General features: G+C 40.2%; 1 protein-coding gene across 3 annotated transcripts in view; it reads right to left on the reverse strand.

The window, feature by feature from the left end:
- The window catches only part of akr1a1a (aldo-keto reductase family 1, member A1a (aldehyde reductase)), a 46,362-nt gene extending 29,967 nt beyond the window's left edge, over window positions 1-16,395 (reverse strand). Inside the window, exons 1-3 of one of the 3 annotated variants that reach the window (XM_072571738.1) lie at window positions 16,368-16,395; window positions 4,591-4,694; window positions 3,923-4,042 (exon numbers count right to left, since the gene is read on the reverse strand). In XM_072571738.1, coding sequence (XP_072427839.1) covers window positions 3,923-4,042; window positions 4,591-4,674 — 204 coding nt within the window. In that variant the 5' untranslated portion in view covers window positions 4,675-4,694; window positions 16,368-16,395. Of the gene's footprint in view, window positions 1-3,922; window positions 4,043-4,590; window positions 4,743-9,905; window positions 10,330-16,367 lie in introns of those variants that run through there. The other 2 variants (XM_072571723.1, XM_072571730.1) reach the window with 2 other exon arrangements.
- Between the last annotated feature and the right edge of the window lie 3,033 nt (window positions 16,396-19,428).

The raw sequence follows: 19,428 nt of genomic DNA on the forward strand, positions 1-19,428 counted from the left end.
TTAACCAGATTAAATATTAACCACAGTTATCCATCCAAGCTACAGCAGTACTATGAGGCTGTTTTTTGCTTCTCAACCCTAAAGCTGTCAATCCTTTAGAAGTAAACCTTACTAAACCTTTCCACAGGAGCTGGATGCAACTGAGTACATGACAAAGCACTCTTTCAAGGTTTCCATTGATAGAAAAGGATTCTACTCCCTTAACATACAGATCATTTGTTACCACAATAACCAGATAATGAAGCTACGCACTAAATATCAAGTAATCTGTCTTAAATCTTGCATCCTGGACCACTCTGAGGTGCCAGCTTGTGTTTTTGAAGTCTTTCAAAGTGTAGTCAATCTGTGGAATTCTTTACTGTAGAGGCTGTCAATGCTGTGTTGTTAAGTATATTCAAGGCTGGGATAGACAGATTTTTAGTTCGTAAGGAAATCAAGGGTTATAGGGAAAAGTCAAGAGGATTGAGGGTTATTGGATCAGCCATGACCTCATTGAATGGTGCAGCAGATTCAATGGGCTGAATGGCCTACTTCTGCTCATTGGTCATATGGTTTTATCAGAGCCCAAAGCTGTGTCTGACAAATTACAACTTCTCCCTCACCTTCTGCCGTCAGCCTTTCCCCTCCCTCCCAGAACAAAGATAGGGTTCCCCTTGTCCTCACTGATCAGCCTGTGACTCTGCATTCAAAGGATTATTTTCTGCCATTTCCGATACCTCCAAAGTATGCTGCCACCAAACATCCCCCCCGCCACCCCCCATCAACATTCTGGAGGGATGTTCCCGCTATAACACCCTGGCTTACTTCTCCATTACACCTAACATTCCCTCACTCCCCATGGCACCTTCCTATTCAGTTACAAAAGGTGTAACACCTCCCAATTCACCACCTCCTTACCGTCAAGCTGAAGCAGCATTTTATTTGTACTACCTTCAATTTAGTCCACTGTATTCACTTTCATAATGCACCCTCCATTTCAATGATGAGTTCAAACAAAGGTTGATTGACTGTTTTTAAATGGCTCTCTCTATATAGGAGTAAAAATGACCTTGATCTTTCAGTTGCTTGCCATTTCACCAAACCATGCCAATGTTTCTCTCCTGAGCCTGCTGACGTGTCCTGAGAAACTCAACGCAAGCTGGAGGAACAGCACTTCATTTTCTATACCTTCAAAGCTATTAGCACTCAACACAAGAATTCAACAACTTCAAAGTATGAACGCTGTCCTCCATTTTGAATTACCAACCCCCAACCCTCTCTAGGTCTGGTTTGTGTCTCATTATCTTTCGTTTCATTGGAGTTTATCTATTTTTTCTTATTGAAGCTTACATATTTTCATAGCAATTTTTACATCACAATTTCTCCTTTACCAGCATTAGAATTCACTTTGCATTTTGCTATGAGCATTATCACATTCTCTTCCACTTGCTGCTGCATCCCCTTTGTCAACAACATAAAATCCATAATTTTCCAGCCCCTTTAGTTCCCAAAGAAGAGTCTTTGGGAGTTCCCAAAGTTGAAACATTAACTCTGTTTCTTTCTCCATAGAACTAGCCATTTGGATACAGAACTGGCTCAAAGGTAGAAGACAGAGGGTGGTGGTGGAGGGTTGTTTTTCAGACTGGAGGCCTGTGACCAGTGGAGTGCCACAAGGATCGGTGCTGGGTCCTCTACTTTTGAATAAATGATTTGAATGCGAGCATAAGAGGTACAGTTAGTAAGTTTGCAGATGACACCAAATTTGGAGGTGTAGTGGACAGCGAAGAGGGTTACCTCAGATTACAACAGAATCTGGACCAGATGGGCCAATGACTGAGAAGTGGCAGATGGAGTTTAATTCAGATAAATGCGAGGTGCTGCATTTTGGGAAAGCAAATCATAGCAGGACTTATACACTTAATGGTAAGGTCCTAGGGAATGTTGCTGAACAAAGAGACCTTGGACTGCAGGTTCATAGCTCCTTGAAAATGGAGTCGCAGGTAGATAGGATAGTGAAGAAGGCATTTGGTATACTTTCCTTTATTGGTCAGAGTACTGAGTACAGGAGTTGGGAGGTCACGTTGCGGCTGTACAGGACATTGGTTAGGCCACTGTTGGAATATTGCGTGCAATTCTGGTCTCCTTCCTATCGGAAAGATGTTGTGAAACTTAAAAGGGTTCAGAAAAGATTTACATGGATGTTGCCAGGGTTGGAGGATTTGAGCTACAGGGAGAGGCTCAACAGGCTGGGACTGTTTTCCCTGGAGCGTCGGAGGCTGAGGGGTGACCTTATAGAGGGTTACAAAATTATGAGGGGCATGGAGAGGATAAATAGACAAAGCCTTTTCCCTGGGGTCGGGGAGTCCAGAACTAGAGGGCATAGGTTTAGGATGAGAGGGGAATGATATAAAAGAGACCTAAGGGGCAACCTTTTCACACAGAGGGTGGTACGTGTATGGAATAAGCTGCCAGAGGATGTGGTGGAGGCTGGTACAGTTGCAACAGTTAAGAGGCATTTGGATGGGTATATGAATAGGAAGGGTTTGGAGGGATATGGGCCGGGTGCTGGCAGGTGGGATTAGATTAGGTTGGGATATCTGGTCGGCATGGACAGGTTGGACCGAAGGGTCTGTTTCCATGCTGTACATCTCTGTCATTCTCTGAGATGCTGCCGGGTCTGCTGAGTTTCTTAAGAAGTATCCTTTATATTCCAAAGTTACTGTTGTCTGGCACTGGGAGTGAAGTTGTTTTTTGCTAAGCTAGATATGCATCAGTACGTCATGTTCCAGCTCATGTCCAGCTGGCATATTTTAGGAACAAGGAAAGATCTATCCTGTATTAAGAAGATGAATGCTGTTGAGTATCCTGATGAGTGTATGCAAGCATTTTGATAAAATTTGCCTTATCAAAAATGCTTAAAGGAAAGGCAGTATAAAAATGTACTGAAATTCATCACAATACTATAAGTGCATCATCATTTTACAGCACTATGGTGCTATTGTTTTATGCAGATATATTGGGACTATACGACATGTGTCTCATGATTTGGGCAGTTATATGTAGTGGTTATTGACTGGGTGCTGGCAGATGCATTATTGAATTGATTTGTGAATTGAGAGAGTAAACGCCAAGGCACTGGAGTAATTCTTAAATCCTAAGGGTCCTCAAAAATGTATTAACAGTTACAAGTATTAAGGGACTAATTGCAGAAAAATTATTCTTGGATTGCACTGAACATCAAGGAGTGGGACAGTTAATGTACAAATTGTGGAAAATGAGCTATCATTTCAATGCACACTCAGCACTTTTAAATTGCGTGTCAGTTAGTGTGCTACAAGAAGTGACATTGCATACCAAAGTCAAAATAGGCTTGGGTTCCCTGCCTGCTGTATGGTTTCTCCAGAAATGGATCTATACCTGGATTACACCAGCAGACCAGCAATGTATGAAGCATGCTGCCTGAAGGATACAGTTACATTATGTGCTAACATCAAAAATATTGTCTGCAATACAGGGAGATCACTTCTGCTAACTTGTGGATGATCAAAACTTCAGAATGAATAATCATAAAAGTATGAAACTCTGTAATTTCCCTTTGGGAATCTTAATCCACCTTAATTTGGAATATAAACAGGAAGAAATTTGAATGGAAAGGGGGTTATGTGGGGATAAAGGATTTGAGTATCACACTCTGACTTTGTTTCTAAATCCATATATACTGAAGATTAACAGTAGCTTCATATGATCTGTTAAAAATTAAATAAACCACCAAAAATCTTTATAACCTGTAAATCTAGTTTGGTTTATATCCAAAAAGAAAACAACATATGCATTTAATATCAAATTTCTTGATTTTACATAGTTTTTCTCTTGATTATGAAGTGGTGGATTGGCATTCCAATTAACATCTCTTTTTCTAAAATAAACTTTCCAGCTTCCTTACTTTATTAACTTGTAATTTTTCATGAAGGACTTCTCCAATTTCATGCTCATTGCTGTAGCCAAAAGCACAGTCTATATGTTGGTATCCTATTTCAAGCGCATAACTGACTGCTGATTTCACCTGCAGAAAGCAAAGTAACACAGATTCAAATGTTGGTGAGGTGCAATATCTAGTTTTACTGATGCATCTGATTCGACAAATTGTATTGCAAAATATTTAAGCTGCTGGGTAACGGGCTATGATTCCTCTGGGACCAAAGCTTGAATGCAATCTTGATTGATGGGAAGAATTTTGTTGAATGAAGGGAATCTGTATTAAGTCAGTTTTTTTGCAGCTTTATATCAGTTTTTTTTATGGCAAAGTTACACAGTGCATAAATTATCATTAGTCTCACTCCATGAAACTTCATGAGAGAGTAGTTTGGGATGTGAAAAATGTAACACTGAGATTGATTATCGGAGGTTGGCTCATGGTGGAGGGACCTTGGAATATAAACTATCGTACAGGTGACTTTACCGAGTTCAGTGGTGATGTTGGTTGGTTTTATTACTCAGTATTAGAATAAAGTGTAGAAGAAAATAAATTATGATGAGGAACATGTAGTGGCTAAAATGTATTAAAGTAACAAATGATTGACTAATAACTGTGCTGCAATTATAGGCACTTACCTGTGCAGCTGAATTCTTCCATGTTCCAAGTCCAACTAATGGCATTTTCTGCCCAGTGGCGAGTGTAACATAGTCACAACTCATTTTTAATCCTTATTGTTCAGCTGTGAATTGTTAAAACAATACCATCTGTTTAAAGCCACAAAAATAATCTGTAAACAGAGAACGATGTGAAGCTCTTGACAAAACCAACAAATGAAGCAATACTCTCAATCTGGCGACGACACACATCTGGACTGATGTTGTTAACAGCAACTTCTCCAAACCTTGGCTTTCATCGAAGAGAATTATTTAACTTCTACTTTTTTCTTTCCCAATGGCAGAAAAATTTATAACAAAAAAAGTCATTGACATTTATTCAAATCAGCATTCCATCACTTCACAATGTAACACATTGTTGCACTATGATCATGGTTGTGATCCCAAATTCTCTGCAGAAAAACTGTGCTTGAAGGGAATGCGGGTCAGACAGAGCTACAGCTTTGCAGTCTGATTCTGACTGCTTTCCTTTGAATGTAGTTCTGAGCTGAAAGGGCTGGATTTGTTGATAAATTAATAGTAGTCATTGAATGTGCTCTGCTATGGATAAATAAAAACAAATTCAGAATTGCAAATCTCCAAAGGCAGCATAGTGGCACAGTGGTTAGCAGTGCTGCCTCACAGCGCCAGAGACCCGGGTTCAATTCCCGCCTTAGGCAACTGACTGTGTGTGGAGTTTGCACATTCTCCCCGTGTCTGTGTGGGTTTCCTCCGGGTGCTCCGGTTTCCTCCCACAGTTCAAAAATGTGCAGGTTACGTGAATTGGCCATGCTAAATTGCCTGTAGTGTTAGGTGAAGGGGTAAGTGTAGGGGAATGGGTCTGGGTGGGTTGCGCTTCAGCGGGTCGGTGTGGACTTGTTGGACCGAAGGGCCTGTTTTCACACTAAGTAATCTAATCTAATCCAATCCAAAGGTGTGTAGGTTAGGTGGATTTTCCATGGGAAATGCAGAATAGGGTGGGTCTGGATGGGATGCACTTCAGTCAGTATGGACTCGATTGGCTGATTTCTATGATTCTATAAAACACAAACAACAAATTAAAACAAGCACTGGTTAGAGGTAAAGTACCTCCCAGATCAAGAGAGGTAACAAAAAAAACGAGGCTTGTTATTCCACCATTCCTGTCTAGCTGTTGTCTGTATAATGCTACTGGACAAAGATCCAGTAAGGGGCAAGTTTCTGCCCTTCAAGGTCAGGATCAATCTATAACATGGTAAGACACAGGGATAGGGAAAGAAATGTTGAAAAGTAAAGCAGGGACATGAAGGCATGTAATATTTTCTTCATTCATTTTTGGAATGCAATTGCCCTTTATTATTCATCCCTAATTACCACAACAATGAACAGATTAAATTGAGTGGATTACTAGTAGATAGCTAGGCCTTTCTGTGTTTACACTGTCTAGTCCTGTTTCAATCTTAAATGTTTCTAAAATGAGATTACCCTTCATTCTTCTAAACTCCAATGAAGAAGTCTTAACTGATCCAGTCTCACTTCATATGTTAGTCTTGCCATCCCTGGAAACAATTTGGTAGACCTTTGTTGCACTTCCTCCATAATTAGAATATCCTTCCTCAGATTTGGATACAACACAGCATACAATACTCCAAGTACTTGGGCAGCACAGTGGCTAAGTGGCTAGCACTGCTACTTCACTGCTCCAGGTTCTTGGGCCTTGGGTGACTGTCTGTGTGTTGCACATTCTCCCTGTGTCTCTGTGGATTTCTTCTGGCTCCAGTTTCCTCCCACAGTCCAAAGATGTGCATGTTATGTGGGTTGGCCATGGGAAATGCAAGGCTACAGCGATGGGGTTGAGGGTGGGTCTGGGTGGGATGTCGCTTGGAGGGTTGGTGTGGCCTTGATGGACTGAATGGCCAGCTTCCATACAGTTGGGATTCAATGATTCTAAGAGAAGATCAATTTTGTAATATGAGCAATTTGGAGCTGGAGCTAGATATCAGATTGAGTGAGGACAGTAGGTTTCCTTTCTAAAGGATATCTGTTGAGTTGACCTGTGCAAAATTGCAGTTATTCTTGTCTTCTTAATTGTTTTAAATATAGCTTCCTCATTTGTCTACATGTGTCTAGGTGTACTAAAAAATACACACTTCTTATTTGTTGTTACTGATATTTACTATACTCTTGAAACTCAATGCGATGTTAAATTACTTTTTCTGGGAATTGAAAGCCCAGCTTCCATTGTGACCTTTGCTTTTCTGTGATAATTAATCCAATCCGTACTTTGGAATGAAAATGGAAAACTTGCATCTTTACATTTGGTTAAAGAATAATTTTGTGTCCCCAATAGCTCAAATGATTGATTTACACAAAGGTATGTCAGAACTCAAACTTAACATAAGTATTATAGAAGCATAGAAACATTAAACTGGAGCAAGGGTAGGTCATTTGGCTCTTGGAACCATTCAATATGATCATGGCTGATCAGCCTACTCTGTACCCTGTTCCCATCCTCTTTGATTCCTTTTGCCCTGAGAACTATATCTAACTTCTTCTAGAGCTAACTCCGAAACAGCTTACCCAGTGCCTTTAGACTATGACCTCCAGCTCAGGTCTCCTCAGTCATCAGGAACATCCTTCACGTGTTTACACTGTCTCGTCCTGTTACAATTTTACAGGTTTCTAAAAGATAACCTCTCATTCTTCTAACCTCCAGTGAATATACTCTTAACCAATCCAATCTCTCTTCTTATGACAGTCTTGCCATCCCAGGAATCAACAGACCTCTATTCCACCTCCTCCATAATGAGAACATCCTTCCTCAAGTATGGAAACAAAATTACATACAATACTCTAAGAATGATCTCATCAAGGCCCTTTACAATTACACCAAGACATCCCTGCTCCTGTACTCTCATTTTCACGCTATGAAGACCAACATATCATTTCTCTTCTTTACTGCCTGCTGCATTTGCTTGCCTAATTTCCGTGGCTGGTGTACAAGGATACCCTGGTCTACATGCACCACCTCCTTTCTCAAGCTACTGCCATTCACATAATCTGCCTTTCTGATTTTGCTAGCAAAGTGGATAGCCTGACTTTTATCCATACTATATTTCATCTGCCATGTATTTGCCCATTCATTCAACTTGTCCTAATCACACTGAAGCATCTTTATACCTTCCTCACAATTCAGTTTTGTGCCATCTGTGAAACTGCAGATGTTACATTTAGTTCCTACTTCTCAAGCATTAATATGTATTGTGCATAGCTGGGGTACTAGCATTGATCCCTTCTCTACTCCACTATTAACTGGCTGCCACTCAGAAAAAATCAATTTATTTATTACTGTTTAGATTCCTGTCTGCCAAACAATTCTCTATTCATGTTAGTTCACTACCCCTAATCTTATGTGCATTAATCTCTTATGTGGGACCTTATAGGCTTATTTGATGAAAAGATAGCCTTTTAATTATACAGCAGGTTATCAAAGGAAACATATCAAAGCTTTTTGTACAGAACTGATTACCTTGAAATGCAGTGACAGTTAATACCAACAACCTTTAATATAATAAAATATCCCAAGCTGCTCTTCAGGAACATTGGTAAAGAAAATATAACCTTGAATCACCATGAAGATATTAGGGCAAACAGGCAAAAACTGTTAAAAGTGGCAGGATTTACTAACTGTCATAAAGAAGGTAGAGATGGGGGAGGATGGGGGTGGCAGTGTGTGGGGGGGAAAGAGTTAGGATGGAATTAGGCTTAGGACCACAAACAGTATGAAGAAAATCAAGAAATTACAGGGAAATGGAATTGAAAAGAGTGTATAACTGAAGGCATCAAGGAGGTTAAATAAGGAAACAAGGATGGGGGATTTGAAAACAAGCATGAGGATCTTAAATAGAGAATGTCAGCCATTTTCTACACAACAGAAATGAGTGACCAGTAAAGAGCATTTCGGTAGTGTTGGATGTACAAGAAAACTTGGCCAATACAGTGGCTTGTTTATCTTTGAATTGTGACACAAATCCTTGTACGTCCACTGAATCACTGGAAGAATTGGACAGCTTTACTTTATATGACACCAGCAAGTGCCCTCTGATTATTGCCTTGCAGTGTCAACCTCAATTTTTTGCTGAAGCTGGCATTCTGTCAGATATCTGCAAGATTCTTGTTTTCCACAAGAACTAGCTGACAAAATGACAAATTCTGCAGGACTTTGTTCTGCCATTTGTCATGGTTGAGCTAAAGATCCATGTTAAGCAAAATATGAGCTAACTAGGTTATGAATAATGAAAATTTCTAAAATGCTGGTTAATCTCAATGACCTTTTTTATTGGATGAATGACTATTAGTTTACATTTAAGTAAAAAACATTGTAATTTCCGAATTTTGAGTGGAGACTGGAGAAGATATGAGATATGGGGTGGCACGTTGGCTCAGTGATTAGCACTGCTGTCTCACAGCGCCAGGGACCTGGGTTCAATTCCTGCCTCGGGCAACTGTCTGTGTGGAGTTTGCACATTCTCCCTGTGTCTGCGTGGATTTTCTCCGGGGTGTTCCGGTTTCCTCCCACAGTCCAAAGATGTGCAGGTCAGGTGAATTGGCTATGCTAAATTGCCCGTAGTGTTAGGTGCATTAGTCAGAGGTAAACGTAGGGGAATGGGTCTGGGTGGGTTGCTCTTTGGAGGGTTGGTGTGGACTTGTTGGGCCGTAGGGCCTGTTTCCACACTGTAGGGAATCTAATATAATCATATAGTCAGTGAATTAATGGTGGGTGGGGTTAGTGGTAATTAGGAGCAAGGGAGAGAAGATATTGCATGTAGTAATGAGTGGTATAGTGAGAGCTTGGTGTAATTACAAAGATAGAGTGTGAGGTAGTAGAGCAAAGACGGAGGCACTTAGTGTTCAGGCAACTCGTCTTGGCTCTTTCTGTCCAATTAGGGATTATTTTCTCCTGGAATTAGACAAAGGGAGGGATTGAGTGAGATGAAAGTGGGTGGCACAGCTGTCGGTGATGGTGCAGGTGGAGGAAGGAATCCTGAGTGAGTGAATATGTCGCACAGAGACCATGCGCAAAATGTCATGGAGCAGGTGGGGTGGAGTTGCCGGTGGTTAGGTGCAAGGGAGAAAAAATATTGCTAGCAGTAATGAGAATGGTAGAGTATGAGCCTTGGTGGGAAGTTGGTGTAATTGCAAAGATAGAGTGAGTGTCGGGAAAAGATGTAGGCACTTAGCCTGGCAGAGAGGTGAAGGTTATTGACTTTCTTGTGGCATTTCTAACTGTTTCTCCAGACTGTGGAGATTACACTGACCTAGTTGGCAATGTAGACCAAGCTGGCAGGTTCTGGAGTGTCGTAGCCTCCTTTGTCAGTCCTGGATGAAGAGGGCAGCCTTCAACTCTATCACTCTGTCCACCTGGACCTCCAAGTCTCTGTCTGAAAAGTCGGGTTTCAATATTTCCTTGTCAGAGGCAAAAACAAAAATGAACCATGCTGGTAGCTACAAACTGACAACACTTAACCAGTTGCACAACCTTTTAAAAACATTTGGCACTGGTGTTAGGAATCCTGCGATGGCCAGGAATGGTATGTATTTCTGTTTAGTGATCGGGAGTGGAATGCCGTAAGATTGTGCAGCAAAGTTAACGAGATGAGTTTGGGATGATCATGCTTTGGGAAGAAAACTTGCTAGGCCTCACGGAGCAAAGCTTTCCTGAGACTCAAAAAAATGACACTTAACTGATTTTTGTTAAAATTCAACTCAAGGTGTAATTTTATCTTGAATTTGTATATCATTTATTTTTCTGGTGCACTATGATTTTACTTTGCATTTTGCTTTTGACTTCCCCAGGAAAGCTGGGGGTGCAAGTTATAGTATTGAAGAGGAAGAACTTCTGGTATTGTAAATATTTCTGATGACCTAAAGGTACTTGGAAAATGTAATGGCACATGCGTGTGAACAGTTGTTTGCTGTCAACAAGTCACTGAGGATTTAAGTTTCCTCTGTACTTCAGCTGCTTGGAATGTTTTGGTGAAACTGTTGGCAGAACTCCAATTAAGGCAATTAACTCATGTAATTGGATTCGATTAAAGAAGTTGTTGATCTCGCTTCCTCACATTCAATAGTTTGTTGTAAGCTACTGCTTGTTGGATGAAGCATTTATGAAATTCTGCATGACCCACTGAACTATGCCTTGTGTCAGCTATTACAGCTGTTATCTTTCGGTTATTTGATAAATAGAATGAATAAGAAATATGAGTATGCAGGGACCAAAGCCTCAGAACATATTATCCCAGGGAGAGGATGTATAAGAAAAACATTCCTATAGCAAATAGGAATGCCTGAGAAGGTTGAGGCTTTCTAAGAATCCAAATACTGAGGACTGTGAAATGTCAGCTGGTGATTTTAGAATCTGTTCAGTAACTGTAATCACAATGTATACAATTGTTAATGGTCTTTAACTTTTCAATTATGCTAATCAGTTGATGGGGATCCAAAGTGGGTCAGCAAAAGGGCATTCATCTCTGTAAGAGGCACTGAACTAGTTTATGGATAGAAAATATTTAATACTTTTTTAAAATGAAGAATCAGATAGACAGATGGTCACAATTCTGATCTATTTCTGCTTTTCCAAGGGTCATCAATGCTCTAAACTACTCACATGGCTTACCTCAACTTGAAAGTATTTGATTCTAGCAATGGTTCAGGTAATTTGTAGAGAGGAAAAACATTCTTCGTGAATGCACAATCTGTGCAAGTATTCATTCTTAATAATGTTTTCATGATTATATTTGAATAATTTTGCTTGACTGATTACCATTTTTTGGGGTAATCCAAATATCCCAAAATAAGCAATCAACACACAGAAATAAAATGAGAGAAAAATATCCATGTACTTCGGTCTGTTAAAATAACTTTAATTTTTAATATGAGAGAGAGAGCTAGTTAGATATGGAAATGCAAATAGTGTTCCAAGAGTTTACATAAATATTCTAAAAAGAGTTAAAGTGAATATTGGTTCAATATAAAGTGAATCTGGGAAATTAATAATGCAAAATGAGGAGACAAAAGATGAATTAAAAAGTAATTTACATCAGTCTTCATTATAAAGGAGTAAAGTCACATCCTAGAGCTAGCTGTTTGTCAAGAAATGGAAGAGAGGTAGGAAATCAAGAAAATTACATTCAGCAGGGAACTGGTACTGAGTAAATTATTGGAGATGTGGGCTGACAAGAGTCTGGGTTCTGATTCAAATAATCATAGGGTCTTAAAAGTTGTTTGAGAGATAATTGATGTGCTAGCTTACATTTTCCAAAATTACCTGATTTAGGGATGGTTCCTTGAGATTGGAAAACAATGAATGTAATTTCTTTGATTCAAAAAGCAAGGGAGACTATCAGCAACAAACTATAATCAATTAACAGAAGATGTAAGAAGTTCATCATAGAATCTCTGCAGAGTGGAAGCAGGACATTTGGCCCATCAAATCCACACTGACTCTCTGATGAGCATCCCACGCAGATCCACCCTCATATCCCTGAATTTCCTGTGGCCAATCCACCTAACTCGTACATCTTTGGATTGTGGGAGGAAACTGGAATACCCGAATGGAAACCCATGCAGACACAGGGAGAACGTGGAAACTCCACACAGACAGTTGCCCGAGGCTAGAATCAAACCCAGGGGTCCTTGGCGCTGAGAGGCAGCAGTGCTAACCACTCAGTCACCGTGCTGTTCTTATTAAAGACATTATAACAGGGCACTTGGAGGAATTCAAGGGATTCAGGAATGGTCTTGTAAAAGGGAAATCATGATTTAACCAACTTAATGGAATTCCTGAAAAAGTAACATGTACTAAAGGGGAACTAGTGGAGTTACTGTTCTTAGATTTCTAGCAAGTATTTAATAATGATTGGCTAGTTAACAGGAAAGAATGAATATAAATAAATGGGTAACTTTCTGCTTGGTAAGACAATGAGTAGTGTACCATAGGGATTAGTGCAGAGGTCTTGACTTTATAATATAAATAAATGAAGGGGCTGAAGGTTTGGTTGCTAAATTTGCTAATGACACAAAGATAGGTAGGAGAGTGAGTTATGAAGAGGATATAAGGAGATTACAAAGGAAAAACAGTAAATAGGTAAATGAATGAGTAAAAATCTGGCAAATGGAGTTTAATGTGTGAAAATGTGAAATTGTTCTCATTGATTGGAAGAATAAAAAATGATCATGTGCAGAGGTTGTGGTTGTTCGAGTGCATGAGCTGTGAATGGTGCAAAAAAAGAAAATAATTATGAAAGTTAATAAAATATCTTAACAATTCCAGCTGATGGTAATAATGGACAAATCAGATCCCAGAGTGAAACATGTCTTGATAGACAATAAGTTTTAGTTTTATGATTTATTTACTATGGTGGTTAGTTACTGAATACTGTATATTCATAAGAAACTGCCAGTAAACGAACGAACATAAAAAAGTTTATTACATGCAAAAGGGAAAAAAACACTAAGCAATTGCATTACACACAAACTGTTTGGAATGGTCCTTTTGCAAAGATCAATCATTTTGCCATTAACAACAACCTAACAGGTATTGCAACCTCAGTGAAGGGTCACTGCCTCTACTTCAAAATTCCTTGTGATTGTGGAGTTATACAGTCATACAGATCAGAAACAATCCTTTCAGTCCAACTAGTCCACAGCAATCATATTCCCAAACTAAACTAGTCCCAATTGCCTGTGTTTGGTTCATATCCCTCTTTATTCATGCACTTATCCAAATGTCTTTTATATGTACCTGCATCCACCACTTCCTCTGACAGTTCATTCCACACACACTGTAAAAAAAACAATGCCCCACAGGTCCTTTTTAAAACTTTCTCCTCTCACCTTAAAAATATGCCCCCTAGTTTTGAACTCACCCATCCTCGGAAGAAGACCCTTGCTCTTCACCTTATCTGTGGCCCTCATGATTTTATAAACCTGCACAAGGTCACCCCTCAATTTCCTATGGTCCAGTGAAAAAAATCCTAGCCTATTTTTATATCTCAGATCCCTCATTCCCAGCAACAGCCTGGTAAATCTTTTGTGAATCCTCTCAAATGTAACAATAGCCTTCCTTTAGCACGGCGACCAGAACTATACACAGTACTCCAGAAGAGTCCTCACCAATGTCCTTTACAACCTCAACATGACATCCCAACTTTTATACTCAAAGATCTGAGCAATGAAGTCAAGTGTGTTCAATGCCTTCTTAATCACCCTGTCTACTTGTGACACAAATGTCAAAGAACTCTGCACCTGAACCCCCAGGAACACTATGCTCTAAAATGCAACACCTTGTGTTTATCCAAATTAAACTCTATCTGCCACTCCTCAGCCTATTGATCCAATTGATCAAGATTGCTTTGTAATCTTAGATAATCTTCTTCACTGTCCACTATAGTACCAATTTCAGCAAATTTCTGCATTCACTCAATGCTTTTTTTAAAGTCTCTTCCTCAGACCCTTAAATGAATTGTTAACACAAATCGCTTATTTCTTAATAAGTGTTCCTTAATCTCCTCTTCAACAGCCTTCTGTCTCTGGTGCTTTTCACTTCCAAACTTCCAAACTCTGCTGCTACCACAGGCCTTTACTCTCTGAATGACCCACTTCTCCCTGAAAGAAACCTGTGTACAGCACCTGAACTTCTGGATGGTTCAGTATTTCTGTCATAGGACACCTTGTTACGAGACAATAGCAGGTTTTTTTCCCCCTTGTATCTATGCACTGAACTGCTTACCTCAGGCTCTACTTGATAAAGCTGCAAACACCCTACCAAGAATGGGTGGGTTGTCTTAAGAAGAAGAGTCAGATAAGTTAGGCTTGTGTCTGTTGGAGTTCAGAAAAGTAGCAGGATGCTTGATATTAAACAGATAGGATCTTGAAAGATCTTGACATGGTGCATGTGGAAAAGAGGTTTCCTGTTGTAAGAAAACCTTGAACCAGGGGTTACTGTTTAAAAATTAAGTGGTTGTCATTTGAGAAAAAAATTAGGAGAATTTATTTTCTCTCAGAAAGACTGTTTCTTAAAAGGCAGTGGAAGCACAGCCCTTGAATGTTTCAAGGTGGAGGTAAATAAATTATTGGTAAGCAAAGGGAAAGTAGGGTTATCAGGACTCGGCAGGAACGTGGAGTAATCAGATAAACTACAACCTTTAAAATGACTGAGGAGGCACAAACAGTCCATTGGCCTGCTCCTGCTTTGAAATTTGTATGTTAATATGTAAAACAGAGTTTGTTGCCTGAATTTATTTCACTCGTAAGGTCAGCATTTAATGCTCATTAGGCAGCAGAGGCCTTAGTCATTGGGTGGCTTACTAGGTCAATTCAGAGAGCAGTTAAGAATCAGTATAAGAACACAAGAAACAGGAGTAGACCTTTTGGCCCATCGATTTTGCTTTGCCATTCATAGAACAGTACAGCACAGGAAAAGGTCCTTTGGCCCAGGTTGCTGTGCAAAACATGACGCTAAATTAAATTATTCCCTTCTGTTTGCCTATGGTCCACATCTCTCCATTCTTCGCTTATTCATGTGCTTATCCACAAGTCCCTTAAATGGCCCTATCATATCTCCCACCACCACTACCCTGGCAGCACATTCCAGGTACCTACCACTCTCTGTGTAAAAAACTTGCCCCCCGCATCTCCTTTGAACTTATGCCTTCTTACCTTAAACACATGTATTAGACATTTTAATTCTGGAGAAATATTCTGACTGTCAACCCTATCCATGCCCCTCATAATTTTATAAACTTCTATCAGGTCACCCCTCAGCCTTTGCAGCTCCAGAGAAAACAACCCTAGTTTGTCCAGTCTCTCCTTATAGCTCATACCCTCTAATCCAGGCAGCATCCTGGTAAATCTCTTCTGTATTCTCTCCAAAGCCTCAACATCCTTCTTGTAATGTGGAAACCAGAATTGAATGCAATACTCTAAATGCAGCCTAACCAAAGCTTTATAAAGCTGCAACATCACTTCCTGACTCTTGTAGTCAATGCCCCGACCAATGAAGGCAAGCATGCCATATGCTGCCTTTAGCACGCATTCAGTGCAATCGTGACAACTTTGGCCTTCAACACCATATTCCTGCCTGCTTCCACACTGTTAGATTCCCTGAAACAAGAACGGATCTGTCCAATCAGCCTGAAATGTAATCAACAATAGAGCATTCACAACAGTGTGGGATAGAGAATTCTACTGATTAAATTATATTGCGAAGGATGTAGAGTGACATTTGGGCATGCTTAAGCTGGGGGGGGGGAGAGACACAAACAGACACAGATAGACAGACAGACGGGTCAGACAGGTTAGGCTTGTGTCTGTTGGAGTTCAGAAAAGTAGTAGGATGCTTGATATTAAACAGATAGGATCTCGAAAGATCTTGACATGGTGCAGACAGAGAGAATGAGAGTGAGAGAGAGAGAGAGAAAGATTAAACACATTCCTACAAATATCCAGATGGCTCTTCACCATTTAAATGGTACATTGGTCCATACCTCTGGATTATTAGTCCAGTCACCGTGGTCTTAGCAGACAGAAGGGCTGCTATTTCATTACAGAGAGGTGACTCGTGGTAGTTTAAATTAAGGGTCACTGTGTCTGAGATGAGGGGAGAGGTTGAGAAGGAGTCCTTCATAGTAATCTCAGCTAATGCAAGAACTGAATCCACACTGTTGCTGTCAATGTCATATGTCACTACTTTTGATATTCAAGCACAAGCAATTACTTACTGTTGCATAAACTGTTGAGACTGACTGTGGGAAACTTGCCTGAAGTACAGACGGTCAGTTGCTTTATGCTGATTACCTGCTTCTGTTCAAAGACTTTATACTTTGGTAACTAGTTAATGGATATTGATTAAACCTGTTAATTGCTAAATTAACAGAATTAACAAAAAAGATTAGAGTTTAAACCTACTGGCCTCAATTATACTTTCTTTATCCTATTAGCTGGTTTACAGTAGCCTTTATAATGTGGGTTGAGGATGTTACTTGGTCAGCCTCTCTGCTGGAAATGGTATTGTGCCAAATGGAAAGATCTGACAATTTTTGACAAGATAACTATGCATGGAATTCTGGAATTTTTGTGGGTCAGTTGAGTAAAATTTTCACATTTAATTTTGTTTATTGCAATCTTGAGTCCTCTGCATTTGGACAAAAATCCAATTATTCATGCTAATGACACAAAGGAGCAATCTGCCTTTTGTTAAGGTGAGTTGTTCGAAACAATTACCATACATGTTTGAAATACTTGTACATCTGTATTCCTGATATCATAAACTTGAAGGCTACAGCTGCAGGTGGCTGAGGATCGAAGTCCTCTTTGTTGTGTATAAACGTCAGACATCTGTTTGTTGGCTGAGTAACCCAACTGCCTATTTTGAACTCAAAAACTACTTAAAATCTCAAAGAACTGCAGATGCTGCAAATCAGAAACAAAAACATAAATTGTGGAAATGCTTAGCCAGTTTAATGGCATCTGTGGAGAGAAATCAGAATTAATCAGAGTTGGCTAGCTCACCGAACTGCTTGGCTATTATGAAGATGTTTCGTTACCATGCTGGGTAACATTGTGTGACTTCCGTGAAGTGCTGTTTTTCTGTCCCGCTTGGTTTTTATGTGATCTGGCCTGTTAGGCTAAATGTCACTCCTGGGCTCTGTAGTGGTATGTACATTGGGTCTATGTGTTTGTTGATGGTCCTTTTGCTTGAAAACCAGGTTTCCAAGAACTTTCTGGTGTGTCTCTGATTAGCTTGTTCCAGAATGGTTAATTTGTCATAGTCGAATTGATGGCCCTCTTGGTCTCTGTATATGGAGATAAGGGAGAGTGGATCATGTCATTCAGTTGCCAGATGGTGTTTGTGAAGTTGGATGGCTAGTTTTCTTCCTGTATGTCCAATGTAGTGCTTGCTGTTGTTGCAAGGGATTTGTTTGTACCACATTGGTCTGACATGTTGTGGATATAGGTCCTTTGTCCTGGTTAGTGATTGGTGCAGTGTGTCTTTTGGTTAGTGTACTACCATAATACCTAGTGGTCATAACAGCCTGGTAGTTTATTCTGATACATGTTCTTCACTCTTCCACCCAGTGTGTTGGTCGATACAGCGTCTTCTTGATGATGTCTGTCGGGACAGGCATCAGTGGACGAAGCTGATGGTACATCTGTTGTTAGCAAAGACTTTGTGTAAATGTTCTTCCTCTTCCTTGCACAGTTCTGGTGTGTTGCAGTGCGTCACAGCTCTTTTGAATCGTGTCCTGACACAGGTCTGTTTGTGGACTTTGGCATGGTTGCTATTGTAGTTGATGATCTGGTCCGTGCGCTGTTGACTTGTTGGTATGTCTAGCCATTGAAAACAAATTGGATGGTGAGGCAGAAGTCCAGTAGCTTGACTATGACAAAGTTAACCATTCAAGGACAAGCTAACCAGACAGTTCTTGGAAGCCTGCTTTTCAACCAAAAAGGCCATCAACAAACATAGACCCAGTGTACAAACTGCCACAGAAAAGACCAGAAAGTTACACTCACCCCAACAGAGTGGACCACACAAAAGGCAAAAGTGAGGACTACAGATGCTGGAGATCAGAGACAAGATTAGAGTGGTGCTAGAAAAAGCACAGCATGTCAGGCAGCATCTGAGGAGCAGGAAAATCGATGTTTTGGGCACCACTCTAATCCAGACCACACAAAAATCAAGTGTGACAGTACAACAGTGCTTCATGGAAGTCGTACGGATGATGTTACACAGCATGGCAACGAAGCGCCTGCAAAATAACCCAGCAGCTCGGCGAGCTAATCAGCTTCCATTCCACAATCCAAGCTACAGATCTTTGCAAAAAACTTAATCAGAGTTAATGTTTTGTGTCAAGTGACGCTTCCTCAGAACTAACTGAGGAAGGATCACTCAAACCCGAAATGTTAACTCTGATTTGTCATGACAGATGCTGCCAGACCTGTTAAGCTTTTCCAGCAATTTCCCTTTTGCTGTCAAATACCAGCCTCTTGTATTAGCAATCTGTTAGACTTGGAGCAACTCTGCCATTTCATCTGTTTTTAATGTTTGATGGTTCTGTAGCTTGTTTAGAAATGAGCATGCAAAAACTAATAAACCTTGCAGATAGCATTTGCGAAGCTACAACTTTCACTCCTGCCAAATCATAACCTAGGAAGTTAACCCTGTCCATAGAGAATTTCTGAAACAAACTCAACTGTCACTTCTGAATGTTAAGTCAAACTTAAGTGTATTGTGTTCAAAGGGAGAGGTATGTAATCCCTATTTATGATATTTATTAAAACCTTGGCTTTTAATGTGTCCTCTGGGGAAAAGCTTATTGACAGGGCTTTCAAAAGAGCAGCTACCACATGCAGACAGCCACTCTGCTCCTACTTTCTGCTGTTTAAACACAGCTTTGCATTTCAATGGCAACTTCTTTGGAAATGCGGAGAATACTTTAAATCCAACTGTGACTTTATAGTGCAAAGTAGTCATGGTGGGATTCAAACTAGGACACCAGACCTTTACCTGGGTCACTAGTCACTCTTCAGAGGGTCGGTATGGACCAGTTGGGCCGAAGGGCCTGTTTCCACACTGGAAGGGAATCTAATCTAATCTCAAAAAAATCTAATCTAACTTGGAGTTTTGAAGGGGTAACAGAAAGGAGCGATGAGGGCAATACTATCATTCATGGGATGAGGGCATCACTGGCAAGGGCAACATTTATCGCCCATCTCTAATTGCCTAGACAACACTTAAGAGTCAACCACATTACTGTGGGTCTGGAATCACATGCAGTC

This window comes from Chiloscyllium punctatum, chromosome 1 (assembly GCF_047496795.1).
Source record: "Chiloscyllium punctatum isolate Juve2018m chromosome 1, sChiPun1.3, whole genome shotgun sequence".
Taxonomy (NCBI): Eukaryota; Metazoa; Chordata; class Chondrichthyes; order Orectolobiformes; family Hemiscylliidae; genus Chiloscyllium; species Chiloscyllium punctatum.